This window comes from Larimichthys crocea, chromosome XVIII, assembly GCF_000972845.2.
Source record: "Larimichthys crocea isolate SSNF chromosome XVIII, L_crocea_2.0, whole genome shotgun sequence".
Lineage (NCBI taxonomy): Eukaryota > Metazoa > Chordata > Actinopteri > Sciaenidae > Larimichthys > Larimichthys crocea.
In genome coordinates, this window is record NC_040028.1 from 11,148,106 (window position 1) to 11,165,477 (window position 17,372).

Below are 17,372 nucleotides of genomic sequence, written 5' to 3' on the forward strand. Positions count from 1 at the left end.
TGAGACGTGACCTAGTAATTCACATCACATTTAAACAGAAGTGATCTGTTATAGATTTTTAAAAAAGGCGATACAGTTTAATTCTGCTCATAAATTGGTGCCACAGCAAACGTATCTGAACCGTCAGGTTTGGGCCTGTAGAGTTGCATATCTCTAAGACATTAGCTCACAGTGAGTAGAGTTGCTTAGGCAAGCAGTTTGCTCAGCAGAGTATTTTACAGTTTAGAGTTAATAAATTGCCCGAGCGACTCTACATAATTGTCTACAGTAAAAGTTAAGCGCCTGTAATCAGAATAAAACCGATACTTTAAGTTTTATCATTCTTGGTGTTTTGACTTCTAACCAAGTCTAAGTTAGACCTTTTAAAAAGAAGTCTGTCTCACTGCGATTGTTTTGTGTTTGCAGGTTTGAAGTGCTGTGTTTCCTCATGCTCTGCTACAACTCTGCTGTGGTCTACATGCCCCTGTCATCCTATCAGTCAATCTGCAGAATGAGCTCACGGTGAGGAAAAACATGTGTGTGTAGCGACCAATAATGTAATCATTTTAATTGTAATAAAGCTAATAACTTAATAACTTTCCAATAATGTATTAGTCTTATAGCCAATAATATAATAAGTTGTAATAATGCAATAAATAACAATATTCTGAAAAATAATTTTTAGACAGCAAAAAAATCTCAATTTGGTTCTTACAACCATAATTAAGAAGAGAAAGGATAGTATAGTATGTATCCTTGAAGAATGAATATAATTAATATACTTATTTTTGATGAGCAAACTGCACGAAAACTGCAGAAAAAAATAAAAATTCCAAGAAATGCAGTCCTATTTATCAGAAAAAAATAAAAATTCCAAGAAATGCAGTCCTATTTATGCATTATTACATTATCCGCTGCAGTTATTACATTTTTGTAGAAACTGCCAGCCAAAAAAGTGATAACTTAAAATGTAATTTGCATAATAACTTTCACTTTAAGTGGCCAAAATTATTATATTATTGGACATTATTACATTATTGGTTGCTACGTGTTCACCAAACCTTTCACTTTTGTCCTCTGTGTACCCAATTAGTGACTACCCTCTCCTCTCCTGCCTCAGTTACATTCTCTCCTGAATCTAGTATTAAATCACCTCTACCCTGTAGCCACACACTGACCTCGATACCGACTGTCCTCATTGCAGGAGGATTCGATAAGCGCAATTTCATTAGGGTTCAGTTGCCCACGATTGTCTAAATAAAAGCATCACTGCTTGGGTAGCTGTCCGAGACCATCTGTCTTAGAAACGCGGAGATGCCCCGGAGTTAGGAGAAAAGGATCAATGTGGAATTCACAATATGAGGCTCTGTAGTGGAGGCGCCGCCCCGTGATTGTTTCACTGCAGCGCAGACGATTCAGGATATTAAGACTTCCCTACTGTGAGTGAGCAGACAGACAACGCCTGGAGCGAGCGCAGTCTAGACAGACGGCAAACTGTGACTGTGAAGATTGCAGAACACAAGAACAATGCTCAGTCTTTGAGTTTAGCCTCGCTGTGTAGACCCCCGAACACCCCCGTCGGCTAACCTTGCCTAACCTCTACGAACATAAAGTCATTAAAATTTTTGCTCCCTTTGCTCACTGTTTGATGTGTTTCTTCTTCGTGTAGTTCGCTCCGTAAGTGACTGATGTTCCTTGTGGTTGTTCTTTTCATTTGCTCCGGACCATTTCCTGCAGTGGTTAGAGGGAACTTGTAATTGAAACAGTAGAACATCTCTGAGCCTTTGTCTTGTTTTCCCCTCCTAAACCACCTCCATTTGTTATGGCCTTTCCTCCCCTTACTCATGTAACTGTATGTGTGTGTTCCCCTTCTCAGGTTGTGTGTATGTGGCTTCCCCCGGCAGCAGCAGAAGCATTGGAGGGAACCGTGCAACCGCGTGCTGCTGGATCCCGAGTTCATGGTGCAGATGCTGACAGCCGTCTATCACGCCATGTATGTATCTTTTTTTTAAAGCTACCTGACAAATATAAGTCCATTATTCACTCTCTGTTCACAAGTTAGTTGCTGACTGTCTGTCTGCTGTTTGCTGCTGAGCAGTGGGGCTGAAAACAGCACCCTGCTGTGGCCAAAAATGAACCTATAAGAGCGATGAGAGTGAACCAAAAGCATAAAACTGCAAAACATGAGCTGCATATCACAAGACACAACCCTTTTGATGTTGTCAAAAATATCAATTACAGCTTACGTCAGTGCTTTATCACATCACCACTCTTTATTGGAAGATCACCGAGGATATTAAGTGAGTGGATATCAGCTAATTGAAAGGAAGATAAACCTCACGTTTGTTCCTGATCGTATCATTTCCAGAGCTCCTTTACGGGCTACACATCACGACGTTTCTTATTTTTGTTGTCGTGCCTCTGCGAGACATCTCTAATGAGGGCAGTCTCTCCTCCAGTCTGCTGTGATCTGCTGCAGAAAATCTCCCCGACAGCATATGCTAGCACTCTACCAAGGACAGAAGCTCCCCAACTGTACAGACTGATTACATGGGCAGTGCATTGTGGGAGCAGGTGATTTCATCCCCTAGGAGGACAGTCGTTGCAAAGCTGATTACGTCTCCTCGATGATAGTCTGTCCTCCGAGATGGATCCCCCGATATGTTAGTGACTGAAAATCACCACTGTTAAGGACCATAGCGAGGAGAGAATGAGTATGCATTCTCCCTCATCACCCCCATGAGGGTACACAGCAGCAATCAGGAGATTGGAGTAGCCGGTGCTGCCGGAAGGGGGGGAAAAAAAACCCAGAGTGTTAGTAATCCCTACCATAGGTCAGTTCAATGCCAGCCTGAGCTCTCACATTCACCCTTGGCATGAGCAGCAGCACATGAAGGGCAGATAAACATGAATCCACAGCTCCACACATAGAGAAAGGGACCTTGGCACTCAGTGAGGACACTCTGGGATTTAGGTTAATATGTCCGCTAATGCTACAGCGCTGTAATACCACGCGATGAGAAAGAGACCTGCAGGGATATCAAAACAAATAGACACATGCCTTTTTTTTTTTACTTTATATCAGGTTTGAAATATATTCTGGACCTTTTTTTTTTTTTGTCCTTCACAACATCAGAGGGTCCGTCGTTACCTGCCCATTCATTCCACTCTTTTCATCTCGAGCCTGAAGGTAACCCACACATTTGCCACTCGCTGCTGTTGCTGCGTGTGCAGGAGCGGATCAAAGCGACTTCAAACCGAGCAGTTCTTCTTCTTCTTCATCTTTGTGTGTGTGTTTGTATTTATTGTGGCCGTTCTTTTCATCCCTCTCGATTGAATTCGGGGTCGTGGCGTCACATTATGCAAAGATATTCGTCATCTTTAGGAAAGGAGCAGGTGATGAGCCCCATATTGTGCAGATAGCAGCATGTTTGTTGTGCTCCCCAGGTGCTTTTGGAAGCTGTCCCCTAAATCACAAAAACACTAGAGGTCACCCGGTCTGCACTTCTGTCTGATTAATGGCGCTGATGCTTTCAAATTTAAGCCTTCAAAACATCTCTCACAATGCAGACTTCAAATTCATTTTCAAATCAGTATTTTTGTGATTTTCAAAGAATTCACAATTCCCCTTTTAAACATGTTTATTGTTTCAAGTAAAAATGTAAATGACAGCTTAAGCGGACCATAGTGTGACGGAGAGATATAATCACTCATGACTGTGTTCAGCCTCTCCTCCCTTCCCTCTCTGCAGCCGCAGGCATTACTAAATAACTAATAATAGTTGAGGAGGATGTGACTCAGACATCAAGGCATCTTGTCAGACACTCCTATTCGCTCAAATAAGCTCACAACGTGACACTGTTAAATGCCGGTGTGTGTGCGTTTTGTGTTTTTGTGTTGTGATGTGTAGATACAATGGTGAGTGGGAGATGGGGCGGGAAGCTCTGGAGGACATTCTGTACAGAGCCCAGCTGGAGCTTTACTCCCAACCACTCCTGGTAAGACCAAAAAGCACTGAGTATTTAATCACACACAATTCAAATGAAGTCAAAACAAGAGTAAAATAATGTGTTTGATCTGCAGCCTTTTCCACAATCTTTAAATCTTAATCTTAAATCCTGTAAAAACACTTCTAGTGTCGCCCGTTTGACTGCTTATTAATCTTTTGTGTGTCAACTCCAGCTGGGGAACGCCATGAAGAACTCGCTGCCAGGCAGCGCTCCCGATGAGCCGCGGGGGCGTAAGGTGCTCCAGGTGGAGGTGACACCCACCATTAGCCGCATCTCCATCTCAGCCATCACCACCGCTTCCATACGACGCCACCGCTGGAAGAGAGAGGGTAAGACAGCGGCAGCCCTGGAAACAGGAAAACCTGCCATCGTGGCTTCAGCACACAGTGAAGTGAACCACAGTAGATCCATTACAATATGTTTTTTTATCATCCTCATTGTTAATATAGCGCCCCAGGGTGGTATTTCATGTCAGTTCCTGTGTGTAATGTTGGTCATATAGTGTCTGTTTTGCAGTGCTTGTCCCATTCTCTGCATCTTACTGCTCTCTTTTTTTCTTTTTTTGCTTGTCTTGTCTATCGAGTGTGTGTGTGTGCTGTGTTGTCTCACCATTTAAATTTAAGGTTTGTCTGCAAACGGTGCCTGTAGAATCAGCTGTCTCCATTTTACCCCCATGCATGGGTGATAAACAGGGCGGTTCATTTCTAAAACTTTTATTTTGTGATCTACGAATGAATTAACAGACAGAATTAACAAGCCTGCTGTGCCCATGATGGATGACGCCCAAATCGGTTGAGGCCGTTGGCCACTAAAGAAACACGTTTCCCCGTCTGTGTTGTTGACTCCCAGATTGTTTTGACTACTCAACCGATGCAGAGTTGAGCCTCATCGTCAATCCTCCTAGCCTCGCCCAGCATCAACACCAACACCACCACCACACTCCCTGGGACCCCGCAGCCAATGAGGAGAGAGGAGTGCGGCCTCACAGCCACGGCAGCAGCAGCAGCAGCAGCATCATTCCCCCCATCACATTTGAGGGTAGGGGACAGGGGCGGACGCTCAATGCAGAGAGGGTCTCAGGAGGAGGTGCCCCTTCGATCTGTATCTTCCCAACCTTCCTCCAACTCCTCCTCCTCCTCCTCCTTCTGCCCCTCCTCAGCTTGAGAGGGTTAACTCTGACGTTCCCATTTTGGCTGCCTCTTCACTTCCCCAGAGTATACTAACTCATCCAGTCTATAAGACGCTCAGCCAACAACCTCCCCTGCTACCAGGCCACTGCTATTTTCCGTCTCATTCAAAGGTGGAAGAGTCGCTTATTCTGGGTTTGAAGGAAGTGTGGCTAGTGGCCATTTTTGCATGGGCCATGTCATCACGTCATATCCTCTCTATCCTCTCATCATGCCTCCAACGTACCGCAGACTGCCGCCCTTGTCACTCACTGAGCATGTTCAGTGCCCAACCTGCAAGCTTAACCTTTTTAACTCTGGGCTTTCTCAACCCTCCGTGTCTGACAATTGGTTTCATACACTAGATTTATTTTTTCTGTAGTTTTTAACAGGAAAAATACATCCGTACCGAGTATACAGCATCTTGTTTTTTGCTCTGCCTCTCATGGTGTTTGACAGCACCACACTTTTTGGGTCACTGAGGCCAGCAGCACCCATCTGCTGCCGCCATTCTGTAGGAAGGGGCCTTCCATTTTGTTTTTTTGTTTTTCCAGCCCTGCAGCTTTATTGTACGCTATTTTTGCTCCCTGCCATGTTTTCTATTTCTTTTTTTCCCTCAGCTCAGTGAGTGGGAACGAGCCCGTCATCATGCATGCGCACGCTACGGCAAGCTTCTTGCTCAAACATATGAAACCTTGGAAACACTTCACATTTCAAACGGCCAAGTGAGCAGACCGAGTATTGTCATGGCTAACGAATCTAATAAATCCAGGGAAACTATATCATACGGCCCATTTTGTCTTGTTGAACATGTGTCCATTTCCATGTGTGGTCGCTACATGTTTTGAAAGCTTGAAACATCACTTTTGACCTGACTGAAGGTGAATTGCACTCCCGTCTTCTTCCCATGATGTTTCATTAAAATCCTAAGAGTTGTTGCGTTAGATAGAAATCTACCACCCGGCTATAGAGATTATTTTATAGATTGATCTTCTTTGTGCAATAACTGGACATTCTGTGGCAGAAAGAACCATAACACACAGTGATATTGTAAATATCCATCCGTGGATGCATGTTTAAGCCGGTTAACTACAAATTGCATTTACTTAGCGACACAGCCATTTTCCACGGTGTAGCACCCATTCTTTGATTGCTTTTCTGCCTCATAGGAAGCCAATGGTTGCCATTTATTTCACTTTATAGTGAAAAAACAAAAACATAAGACAACTTTTTTTAGTGACTCTGGATATTGCATTGTGTAATTGTTTTTTTGACGTATTTTTAGTGACTGTTAACTGGCAAAGCACGATAACTAATCAACTTTTCAGCAGTGAGTTTTGGTGAATCCTCTCACCCCTCACGTGTTAAAACATTGGCCTACCCATGCATCTCATTGGTGTAACATCACTCTCAGATCCAAGTAGCTCTTCCTCCCTTTGCTTTTTTATCAAAGAACTTGCATTATCCTTTTCACGTGGACCATACGTATGTTCATATTCATTTTCATTTGAGGTTTTATTTCCTAGAAACAAACCTCATGTATGCAATGAGTTTTAGCAGGCAGCTTTATCATTTCACATGCCCTTGAATGCACCATCTAGGAAGAGTTTTTAAAAATGGTCAACTGCAGAAAAAACCATAACAAAAACACACTGGAAAATATGCTGCACGAACTAAACAAAAGCAAATTGTAGTCAAAAGGCTAAAACATGCAGGATCCTTTTAATTGCGTCCATGTTTATAAGAAGCTTTACAGTAGCTCTTCCTTTTGGGATTGGGTTCGCTTGTGACCGCTTGCAGACCCGACCCATTTGGCCGTCGGCTCTAACTGGAGCGCTATTGATCCCCGCGAGGTGTACGGACTCACCTCGGCGTTTCCCACAGATTGGCAGGCTCGTCTCGGGGGCCAGGCCAACCGTGTGACCTCTGGGCAAGTGCTGCGGGAGAAACGAGGGATGGGGGCAGGAAGAGCATGTGTCTTCTCCTCATGTTATGTGCATGTGTCAGTCCAGACCTTTTTTTTTCTTCTCGGTTCCTCCATTTCTTTTCTGGTGCTGCCTTGTTTGGTTCCCTGTCGTCCAATTTTGCTTGTCCCAACGATGCATGACGGAGACAGACGGCTGATCCCCCGGTCTCTTCTCTTGAACAGGCTTTATCCTGCATACTGTATGTCAATAACATGCTTTTTCTTTCTAACTCAATTTATCATCTTTTTCCCTTTCAGCTTTCGAACAATGAGGTCATAGACGGATTAATAATTGTTCTGTTGTTTAGATTTCTTCACATCAGTGTTGTGGGTGTCTTTAAAATTATCAATATAAATATTAACTGTTAACATTTAACACGTATATGTGACATATTTTGCCAAACAAGCTCTGTTCTCTTATCAGGAAGGTTATTGAACTCACATTTTTCCTAAGCCAATTAGATCTTAGTTGATCTGAAAAACATCAGATGATCAAAGCTCAAGGTCGTTGTGTACTGTATTGAATTATAACTGCTCTGTGCATAATGAGTGAGTTAATAAGGCAGCATGGTGTGCTGAGGGTGAGTGTTAGCGCTGGCCTGTTGTGAAGGCTGCTAATGTAGTCTGCTAATTTATTCTGCATTATTTATAAACATTTCTAATCGTATTGCTCAGATTTATTTAGAGTTTGTTCACGTCACTCTTAACATGAATCAGCAGCTAAAGCTTTTTTTTCTCAGTCTTAGTGTTTTGGAAGTGTTTGCAGCTGCTGCTTGTCAAAAGTTTTTCCAGCAGACTTAAAGCATTAGGTCATATTTTACTCATATGTTAAATTTGTCAGCCGAACTTGGGTCGTCTGACCTTGCTCACTTTTCTGTTTGTCTATCATGCTTTCTTTCTGTGTATGTCCGTGCCTGTTCATGTTTAGACGCCGATGGTATGAGCGGAGGGGAAGATTCTTTCAACATCAACGACCCAGACGAAGGTTTCTCCTCCGGCGCGTCTAACAGCAGCCAGCCCAGCGGCACCAAAGTGGGCGGCAGCATCGGGCCGAGGGGCGGCAGCCTGAACAGCAGCAGCGGGGGCGGCTTCAAGAAGGCCATCACAGCTCGGCTATCTCGGGACAAGGAGAGAGATCGGGAGAGGGACAGGGAGCGGGAGCGAGAGAAGGAGCCCGATTTGTCGGGGGATCACCAGGCAGCTGTGAGGAAGCATCACCAGAGGCAGCAGTCGCCTCCAGTCAGCATCAACTTGGATGCCATCCAGCTGAGCCCCATAAAAAAGCACCTGAGCTTCCCTACGGGGCCCACACTGGTGCGGACTGGCAGCACCTCCTCCAGCAAGTCTTTTGACTGCATGAGTTTCAACCTGAACGGAGGAGATGACGAGCGGGAGGAGGCGGCGGGGGGCTCCGACAAGGAAGGAGGGCTTCCAGTAGGCGGGTCCCACCGCCTCTCCACCATTAGCCTGAAGGAGGAGCATCTCATCAGGCCAGAGGACGCCCAGGACCTCCTGTCTCCTGGAGCTCCTCTCACCAAGCAGTCCCGCTCCCCCAGCTTCAACATGCAGATCATATCACAGGTCTAATGTGCAATGCAGGGCATGGTAGACACACACACACACACACACACACACACACTTACACTCTTATATATACACACACACACACACACACACACAAAAACACAAATACTTCATAACACACATCCTTGTGCAGTTTTTCTCTGCAACTCTTTACAGCCCTACTACAACAACTTCTGTCTACCTATCTATGTTGGTGTATGTGTGTGTGTGCGTGTGTGTGTGTGTGTGTGTGTGGGAACACATCTTCAGATCTCAAGTTGTGTCTCCACCCTTTTAACATCCATTAAACTTACAACCATGACCTGCAGTCGTTGCTGGCGTGTTCGACGTCACTGGAAAAAAAGTAGTAACCGATGACTGCCCACCGCTCATGTGTAAAAGAGGTCCAGCATGTCACTGCATCACCCCGGGCTGACCAAGCTGAGCGTTCCACACGGAAAACTCGCAAAAGGATTTCCACGCTAGCCGTAAGGGGGAAGGATATTTTGACATTTCAGATGTTTTGACTGAATCAGTCAAAAAAAAAAAAGAATCAGCAATAACACTTAACCGGTCGCTCATGTGGAGAAGAGTGGGGTCGCTTCATTCCTTCCCTTTCATTCCCGGGCTCACGTGCAATCGTTCTTGCTGATTATCTTCCTTTTTTTAATTGGGCATAAATGGTTTTATGAATAAAAATTTCTTTAAATGTTTATTTTTTGTTTTTGAAAATCACAATCCAAAGAAAGTAGCATTTTTTTGTTTTGTTTTTCTTTTCTTTCTTTTTTTGCAGAAAACCAGTGATTCTTTTAGTTTTTCAGCCCGTGACCTTTATTTTATTCTGTAATCATAATGTTCTCATTTGATCAGACTTTTTAAGATTGTTGTTGTTAAAAAAAAAAAAAGAAAACCAAACTGGAATGTGGGGGAGGGTTTTGTCTTGCCCAAAGCTTTTAACTGGACAAAATCTGGAAGAAAAGAAAAAAAAATCACTAATGTGCAGCTACAAGAGGAATTTATCTTGTGACTTGATTTAAAAAAAAGCAGCCGGATCTTGTGAAAGGGTTTAATCTTGTGGATTAAAACATTGTAGACGACGGTGCAGGTTTGGGTCTGAAGCTAAAAGGCAATGACTGTATTTTATATTGAATTGTTGTTATGGTTCAAACCATTTAATGGGTCCTTCCATCTGAAAGCACTTGTTGTTGTTTGTTGTTGTTGTTTGCTGTTGGTGGTGGTGGTGTTGGTGGTGCGTGTTTGTTTGTTTGTGAGCCGGTGAATTACTGCCCTCTGGAGGCTCGTACAAGTCACTGCGCATCAGCCCAGTCACCATGACGATCGTCTTAGTGTTTTTGTGCTCTGATTGGATGCTCATAAAAAACATTTTGTTCTACCTCATTGTGTGTTCCCCTGCCACTCAGACACCTGTCTCACCCAATCAGACGCAGGATTTTCAAGACCCAACCCACCCCCTCCACCACCACGCCCCCCTGTTAGGTTTAAAAACTGGACCACTTTTGGGGATTATTATTATGGTGCGGACCAGAATGGTTTCACACTGCAAAACTGTAACAACACAGTGAAATCTGTGTGTGTGTGTGTGTCTGTGTGTCTGTGTGTGTGTGTGTTCACGTGAGGATTTATGACTGAATATCTCGGCCTTGCATTTCAGTTCAATCTCATCATGCACAAAAAAAAACAAAAAGCTGCAAAACAAGAACACAACTGTCTGTCTTCAGGTTTTTTTTCGTATTTTCATGTCGTATATCAGACGAAACCGCGCTGGGATTAACCTGATTTTTATTTAAATTCCCTAAAAATGTCCTGCTCATCTTCTTTTTTTTTTTTTATTATGTAATGATTTTGAAGTGCAATTTTTTTTTCCCCCCTTCATGTGCATGGAGTTGGATCTTCTCTGCTGTTTAAAAAAAACCCCGCCTGCATCTGCTCCCCTGCCCAGGCTGAGTGATTTGAACATGGCGTGCTTGCCTGCATGTTTAGTGCCCCGCAAAGCACTGCTGTTTCAGATGCATTGAAACAGCCAGCGAGCCAAACCCAAGTCCTCGTTCTCGTCTTTGCCAGATGTGCCAATACACATCCTCTCCTTAAGGATTTTTTTTTTTTTTTTTTTGCTTGGGTGTCTTAAGTTTAAAATGCCTCTTTTTTTTCTGTTTACTGTTTCTTATTTTAAAGTTGAGGGACAAAGGGACGTATGGCTCAATGTGCCCTTACATGCAGCTTCACCTACTTTGGCCATGAACTTTTCTCCTCACTCATCACAGGTGTGTGTGTGTTCTTGCGTGCGTGTGTGTGCGTGTGTGTACGTTCACAAGCTTTGCTGTTCACATGTAAAAGCACTGTAGATGTACCGTACCGTAGATGTCAGCTGTTGTATCGCATTTCCCCACACGTCTTGCTCACTTGCTTGTTTCCAAACGAGGATGAATGATAAATGTGTATATAAAAGTTCAGTCTGCAGTGAAAACACCCACCCCAACATACCCCTCATGCTCCTTGCTGTGCTGGATAAAAAGTCCACAGCTGCTGCTCCTGGTCCTGAGTGAGTCCTGTGTGCGCTTTAGCCTTAAACATTTCAGGCCTCTTTGGCCTCACATGCTCCTCCTTTTTTCCCCTGCTGGACTGGACTATGGAAGAAAGGATAAAGAGAGAGAGAGAGAGGAGTGGAGCTTCAGTTCACACTCTCACCTGGTCTGTCTGCTGTCATCCACCGTGCTGTGTGGCTCACGACGAGCCGTTGTTCCCATTTGCTGTATTTTGCTGTGAGTTGAGTGTCACCTTTTTTGCTGTTTTTAAAAAAAAAACTGGTGACGTGTTCATGTCATTATTACGAGTGCCCCTGACCAAGGTTTACCAGCAGCCATGTTGGTACTGTATGTTGACTTAGAGTAACCGGATAGACAAATATCCCTCAGTGTCTGGTGTTATTTGCATGTGATCAGGGCGGGAAATGAACGGCAGCCAGTGAATGACGAGAAAAACACGACTGATTTGTTTTTGTTTTCCATCTGTTTTGACAGAATAATAAGCTCAGAAATCCAATTTACATTTCAAACAAAGTAATTTAAATGTTAAAAAATGTTTTTTTAAATGTGTATGTTGTCAGCCACTGATGCTGGGGGACAAAGTTCATTTCCTGTCCTGCATGTGATAACTGTGGGCTTTGTTTTCATACAGTATGATGCACTTTAATCCATCCACCTCTCTCCTCAAGATAGTTATTAAAATGATATATCTAGATGTGCAAACGTGTATACACTCAATGCAGGGTTTTAGTCTCTTTAAAAGTAGTACTTCTATGTGATGTCACATCCAACACAATGCTATTTTTGTTAAAGTCTAAGGGTACAGCTATTTATTATATTTTCTTTTCAAAACCAAATATTTAAAAAAAATAAATAAAAAAAAGTTAGGTGGTCTGGAAGGTCTCAGGAGTTTATCAAAAAGCCACATTAAAAAAAAAAAATGGCAGCACCAAAATTTCTGTTCTTGAAGTGAGAATTGATTCTATGCAACATATTTTCCCCTTTTTTTGTTGTTGTTTTTGTTTTTGGTGTTACCGGCTCATTGGTCCTTGTTGTGTAGGAAGGGGGCAGCAGATGCATTTAAGCTGTTTTTTTTCCTCAACAAATCTTCAACAGTGTCCCCCGTATTCAGTGATTCTGTTTCTGCACCCTTGTTGTGGTGCTGCAGAGCAAAAGGACTTCTCTCGTGCGGGTGAAAACAAAGAGGACCATCCAGTCGTCATCCTCACAGAGAGAGGAAAAGCCACAGCTGGACTTCTGGTGCATGTTTGAGCCCTTTCTGTCAGTTTGCTGCTCCGTGGCTCAAAGACGTCAAGTTGGTGTATGATTATCAACAATGAATCTCATCTTAAGACGCTTCGAGGGAAGCTGCTGGACCATGTGATAACACTGTACTATTGATGTTGTATAAATGGAGAGAAAGACTTATTTTAAATCTTGTAAATACAAAATGTACAAAGGTTAAAAGCAAGATAAATATAAAAAAAAACTGAAGATCACTCTGAGATGTAGAGAGAAATTAATCTGTATATTGTTGAATAAATATTGTGCCGTAAGGGATACGAGTGTCCGTCTGGTTTGTGGTTACTATGTTCAGTCACTCGTCGTCACAGAAGTGCTCTCTGTTGATAAATCCGCTTAATTATTGCAGAAAGATATAAAATCTGAGAGAAGCAGGCAGAGATGATGATCTAGAGAGCCGTGATCGGTGGTGCTGTGCTGACATCTAGTGGTGGTAAATCAGCCCATATCTGCCTCTACAGTACAGGTGTCAAACTCATTTTAGTTCAGGGGACACATACATCCCAATTGATTTAAGTGGGTCCCACAGTAAAGTCATAGTACAATGACCTACAAATAACGACTGTTCATGTGTGTTCAAATGTTCACATTTAATGATCTCTATTTTTACAAAAACATTATGAACCTGAGATTTTTTTTTGAAGAAGAATACTGCAACTTGTAGATCAGAGTGTGTCTGCAAAGGCACAAAACATTTAGTCAGAGCTGAATTTCCTCAAACAAATTTAGCGTCTGCTCCACTGTATCCCTCTGATTATAAGAATGAACACAGCTATTTAGTTACACCAGTTAATCCAGCTACAGCAGGAAATTAACTGGAGTCATTTATTAGTTTATTAGAGTTATAAAACTCAGAAACACGGATGTGTGTACCAAAACTTAGACCATGTTGAGTCCTGCTTACACATGTTGCAGATATATTTAGTTGAGCTTTTAATCTCAGTTCTCAGAAAATTGGAAATTTGAACATCAAACAATTAAAAATATGGCAACTTGGCAAACTCCGTCTGCTGATGAAGAGGCTGCGATACCACTGACAGTAAAATCAGATTATGTGACAAATTGTCCTGTGTGCAAATCACCATCATGCTTTGGTATATTTCATTTTTTATCCTTGCTCTTATTGATCAAACAGCATCATTAGTTAACGGCTTAATTTAGCAACTAAATTATCATAAGAGGAAGTGCCAGTTTTTAAATGACCTCTCTCATCTTTGTTTTGTGCGTGTGTGTGTGTGGGCGCACATTCAGTTATTAGTAGTCTGCGTGATGGTCAGCCTTGAGTATAAAAGTATAAAAAGTCCAACTAACATTAAAGGAGCACTTAGGTATATATAAGTATATAAAAAGTATAAAAATCATGTATGAGAATAATACTAAGTAACATTTTACATGAAGGACTTTAACTTGTACTGATGTATTTTTATGGTGTGTTAGTACTTACTAATATTTACTACATTTCAAATTTTATGGTGTGTTAGTACTTACTAATATTTACTACATTTCAAAGGGATATACTGCATTTAAGGAATTTTTTAGTACCTGTATTTTATATTTCTACTACATTTTAAAAGCATATCATGTATCGTTCATTTAAATTAATTGCTACAGTTACTTTTCAGATTAAGATTTTGTATAATTTAGTATCAAACAGTATAAGATGTACAGTATATATATATAAGCTCCACATTTGACTACTTACAATGTACAACTGAAAATATCAGAAACTTGATGCGTGCGCCACAAAATACTGACATTTCCCAACATTCAGCACACATCACGTAGCAGGCAAACAACTCACCTTTTTAATACAAGAAACCACCTGTTTGATTTGAGTTGTGTTCTTCTGCAGCTGCTCAAACAGTTGCTGTGGTTGAATCTTATTGTCAAAATTAGGCAGCATTTCTGAGAAAACAAAAAGAAAAAGTCTTACATCACTTGAAAATCCACTGCATGGAAGAAGAGGAAGTAACCTAAGTAAGTTGTAAGAAGTAAATTTATTAGGGGAAGCACTGTAGCAGAGTCTGGGAATCAACATCTATTTCTATCTATTAAAACCGACATGTGATCTGATCTGTTGCATTATCAATATTTCCTCTATCGAGGAGCCTGGAGTAGCAGGAAATCCTCAACTCCAACAAATGTATTTTACATATAATACCACATATTTAAAGTGCACACTAACCTGTTGATTCAGTCATGGTCATGATTGAGTCAAATCCTCAACTAGATTTGAGTTCACCAGTTTAATTCACTAGTCTGAGACTCAATTATACACGTACCTTTACACAATTCAAGTCAGTGTTTTCAGACCCCGTATAGAAGAGAAGATAGCTCACTCATTTAGCAACAATTAAGACAGAAAAATCAACATTTGTTGTAGTTATCATCACCCACCTCACTGCTTTCCAATCCCCCTTTCACTTGGATGAATGACGGCCACAACATGAAGCAATTTCTGGTGTCTAGCTTGACAAACCACACACTTTCAGTTGTCCTAAGTTGTAAAAAGTAAACTTATTAGAGGAAGTACTGTAGCAGGGTCTGGGATTATCATCTATTTCCTAACCGACATGTGATCTGATCTGTTGCATTATCAATATTTCCTCTATCGAGGAGCCTGGAGTAGCAGGAAATCCTCAACTCCAACAAATGTATTTTACATACAATACCACATATTTAAAGTGCACACTAACCTGTTGATCCAGTCAAATCCTCAACTAGACAGAGAGGCTGTAATTTTCGATGGGCAGATCAGAAGTTCACCAAAGACCAGTAACCAAATAAACCATCAGGAAACTCGAGAGTTCTCTGCCGCTACGGAGTGTGGTTATGTTGGTCACTCAAACCAAAATTTTAATAAAATATTTTTTGTTTTAAAAAACATTTTATATTATTTTTTAAATTCATATCACTGGCTTATTTTTATCTTCTATATAGTCTGTTACCTGCAACACGTGCTCTTAAAGCTGACCTCTTTTTCTTACTGTTGACACCATGCTGACATACACATTAAAAAAAAACTTGAAGTGAAACTAGAACCAAACTGAGAAGTCTCTGAGCTGAACTTTGCCTCAAACGTCAGTAAACAAATTTTACTTCTGCTTCTCTGTATCCCTCTGACCCCATAAACAAACGCAGCCATTAACCAGTTACACATAATCCAGCTTTTACAGCAGGAAGTTAACTTTAGTCACTGACACTGACCAAAACTTAGACCATGTTGATCCTACTTACACATGCTGCAGATATATTTAGTTGAGCTTCAAAACAACAACAAAAATATGGCAACTGGGCAAACTCCGTCTGCTATGAGAGGCTGTGATACCACTGAACGGTAAGATAAGCTACCAAATGGACAGATGACATATAGACGCCGCATTGAGCGGGTTGGTCGTTGGTCGTTGGTCACATATAGTAACATATATATACATACTACATGTATGTATGTATGTATGTATGTATGTATGTATGTATGTATGTATGTATACATACAATGTTACATGTGTGTGGTGGTGTGTGTGTGGTGTGTGTGTGTGTGTGTGTGTATATATATATATATATATATATCTATATATATATATTGTGTTGTGTGTGTGGTGTGTGTGTGTGTGTGTATACTATATGTATGTATATATGTTCACGTGTAATGTACATGTTAGTGCTCTTTATTCAGAAACCCTCATGTCACATCTACATTTCAGGATCTGGTTATTATAGACACAGATTAAATGTTAAATATAAATATTTCAATATTTATCATCACAGTAACAGTGTTACACACATTAGTAGCTGTAACCACTCAGCATTAGAAAAATACATACGTTGGTTTGGTGCTTACATAAGGAGTAAACATTTATAATCATCACTTTAAAAGTTACATACGTTGTTTTTGGTGCCTGTTTGTTTCCCAGATATATTAGTGTGTGTGTGAATGGGTGTATAAGAGACATTAACTTAAAGAACTTTGTAGAAAGGCGCTTTATGAAGTTCAGTCCATTTCCTTGTATTAGTTTACGGGCAGATCTGCCACATCCACATGATGGCATTCTAACGTTATTAGCACTAATGACAAAGTACAGTCGTGGCCAAAGGTTTTGAGAATGACACAAGTAAGTGGTTTTCACAATGTTTGCTGCTTCAGTGTTTTATTAGATATTTCTCTCAGATGTTACTATAAGTATAACTACAAGCATTTCGTAAGTATCAAATGCTTTTATTGACAATTACATTACAGTAACTGTGTGCAAGGAGTCAATATTTGCAGTGTTGACCCTTCATTTTCAACACCTCTGCCACATCCTGACTGATAGCAGCCCATTCGTGCATAAGCAATGCTTGGACTTTGTCAGAATTTATGGGTTTTTGTTTGTCCACCCACCCTTTGAGGATTGACCACAAGTTCTCAATGGGATTAAGGTCTGGAGAGTTTCCTGGCCATGGACCCATGGAGGTTTCGATGTTTTGTTCCCCGAGCCACTTCATTTTACTGTTTGCATGACACAGGACTGATGGTAACGCTCATCTTTTCTTCTCCGGACAAGCTTTTTTCTGGATGCCCCAAACAATTGGAAAGGGGATTCATTACGGAAAATGACTTCACGCCAGTCCTCAGCAGTCCAGTCTCTGTACTTTTTTGCAAATTATCAGTCTGTCCCTGATGCCTTATCAGTCGGCACCCTGAACCCTTCTCTCAAACAACTGAACCTCTCTCCTTAAATGTCTTGATGATCCAATAAATGGTTGATTTAGGTGCAATCTTACTAGCAGCTGTCGTATATTCAGTGGTGATGCAGTTGAAGATGTTTGAAGAGAAACTCCGCCGACACTGTCTTAGTTGTAT

The 17,372-nt window shown here is 41.5% G+C and overlaps 1 protein-coding gene across 5 annotated transcripts in view; it reads left to right on the top strand.

Annotated features, from left to right (window-relative positions):
- Positions 1–10,409, top strand: part of LOC104928816 (protein FAM126B) — a 38,314-nt gene extending 27,905 nt beyond the window's left edge. For 2 of the 5 annotated variants that reach the window (XM_027290794.1, XM_027290796.1), the window contains exons 9-14: positions 406–501; positions 1,856–1,972; positions 3,890–3,977; positions 4,162–4,318; positions 4,839–5,027; positions 8,050–10,380. In XM_027290794.1, the coding sequence (XP_027146595.1) occupies positions 406–501; positions 1,856–1,972; positions 3,890–3,977; positions 4,162–4,318; positions 4,839–5,027; positions 8,050–8,708 (1,306 nt within the window). In that variant the 3' untranslated portion in view covers positions 8,709–10,380. Of the gene's footprint in view, positions 1–405; positions 502–1,855; positions 1,973–3,889; positions 3,978–4,161; positions 4,319–4,838; positions 5,028–8,049 lie in introns of all 5 variants that reach the window. The other 3 variants (XM_027290795.1, XM_027290797.1, XM_027290798.1) reach the window with 2 other exon arrangements.
- Positions 10,410–17,372: the final 6,963 nt, after the last annotated feature.